General features: G+C 51.7%; 1 protein-coding gene across 1 annotated transcript in view; it reads right to left on the bottom strand.

Annotated features, from left to right (window-relative positions):
* Window positions 1–333: 333 nt before the first annotated feature.
* The window catches only part of CDA (cytidine deaminase), a 31,524-nt gene continuing 30,649 nt past the window's right edge, over window positions 334–1,208 (bottom strand). The window contains exon 4 of the mRNA XM_017852032.1: window positions 334–792. Coding sequence (XP_017707521.1) covers window positions 676–792 — 117 coding nt within the window. The 3' untranslated portion in view covers window positions 334–675. The remainder of the gene's footprint in view (window positions 793–1,208) is intronic.

The raw sequence follows: 1,208 nt of genomic DNA, 5'->3' as shown, positions 1-1,208 counted from the left end.
ATAGCTACTGAGAGAAACCTTTGTTACATTGTCTAGACAAACCATGCCTGACCCTTTATACTCTGGAATCTCCCAGTGCTCAGGTCTATAATGAGACAAAAACACACTCTAGGATAGTTATTGGCAGTTAGGTCCAGCCCAGGGGAGCTTCCCATTTAGAGAACACGCGGGCAAGTTTGCCTAAAACCTCAGCTTTCCACACCACAAGGTCCACGGTTCCAAGGTACCCATTTCCTTTCCCAGCAGAAAGAGTCCAGGTCTTCCTATAAAGACAAATCACGCCGTCCCTCCTAAGAGCTGCAAGCAAGGATAGAGACAGAGCAAGACACACGCTTTGATTCAGGATGTTCTATGATGTTTGTAATTAGAAAAGTTGCTCGGAACAGGACAGAACCTTGGGGAGGCTGATGGGGAAGCAGTCCAAACTAGGCTGGACTTTGAAAGAGGACCCACAGGAAGGAAAGGAAAGGTGGCTGGGGGTGGGAGGTGGGGTTCTAAGTCCCAAGGTAGGTTGCTAGGAGGGGTGCTGGCCTGGGCTGGAGTGTAATTTGGAAACATCATCTTTGCCCAGCCTCTGTAGGGCTGGGACCCACTGGGCAGGTGTCCCCAGGGCTGTGAGACATCTTTATGAAGTTCTCCAGGTGGCTGTCACAGGCGGTGGGCGTTCTCTGGCTGTCACTGGGTCTTCTGCAGGTCCTCAGGCCCAAAGGAGGAGGGCAGCAGCTCCTGGACCGTCATGACAATAAACGTACCATCCGGCTTGGTCATGTACACGGGCCAGTTGGTGCCAAACTGGAAAAGAGGCAAAGCCGGCGTGAGAGATGCAGCGTGGCTGAGGGGTCTGAGACTGACTGGGTTTGAGTCTGACTCTGCCACTCACTGGCTAATGTTCCTCTCTTTGCCTTGATTTTCTCATCTGTAAAATGGGAATGACCATCATTGTTCCTGGATCATAGTGCTGTAGGGAGGAGGAAATGAAAGAATGCTGTGAAACTGAACAGTGCGTGGCACATAGTGAACAGGCACCATTCAGGACTCACCCAGGGTTTCATAAGAGCAACAGCTGGCCGGGCGCGGTGGCTCACGCCTGTAATCCCAGCACTTTGGGAGGCCGAGGCGGGCGGATCACAAGGTCAGGAGATCGAGACCATCCTGGCTACTAACACAGTGAAACCCCGTCTCTACTAAAAATACAAAAAAATTAGCTG

The sequence above is a fragment of the Rhinopithecus bieti genome, unplaced genomic scaffold (genome assembly GCF_001698545.2).
Source record: "Rhinopithecus bieti isolate Rb0 unplaced genomic scaffold, ASM169854v2 scaffold_33652, whole genome shotgun sequence".
Classification (NCBI taxonomy): domain Eukaryota; kingdom Metazoa; phylum Chordata; class Mammalia; order Primates; family Cercopithecidae; genus Rhinopithecus; species Rhinopithecus bieti.
The sequence above is the reverse complement of the archived record's forward strand: the minus strand, read 5'-3'. Positions and strand labels throughout refer to the sequence as shown.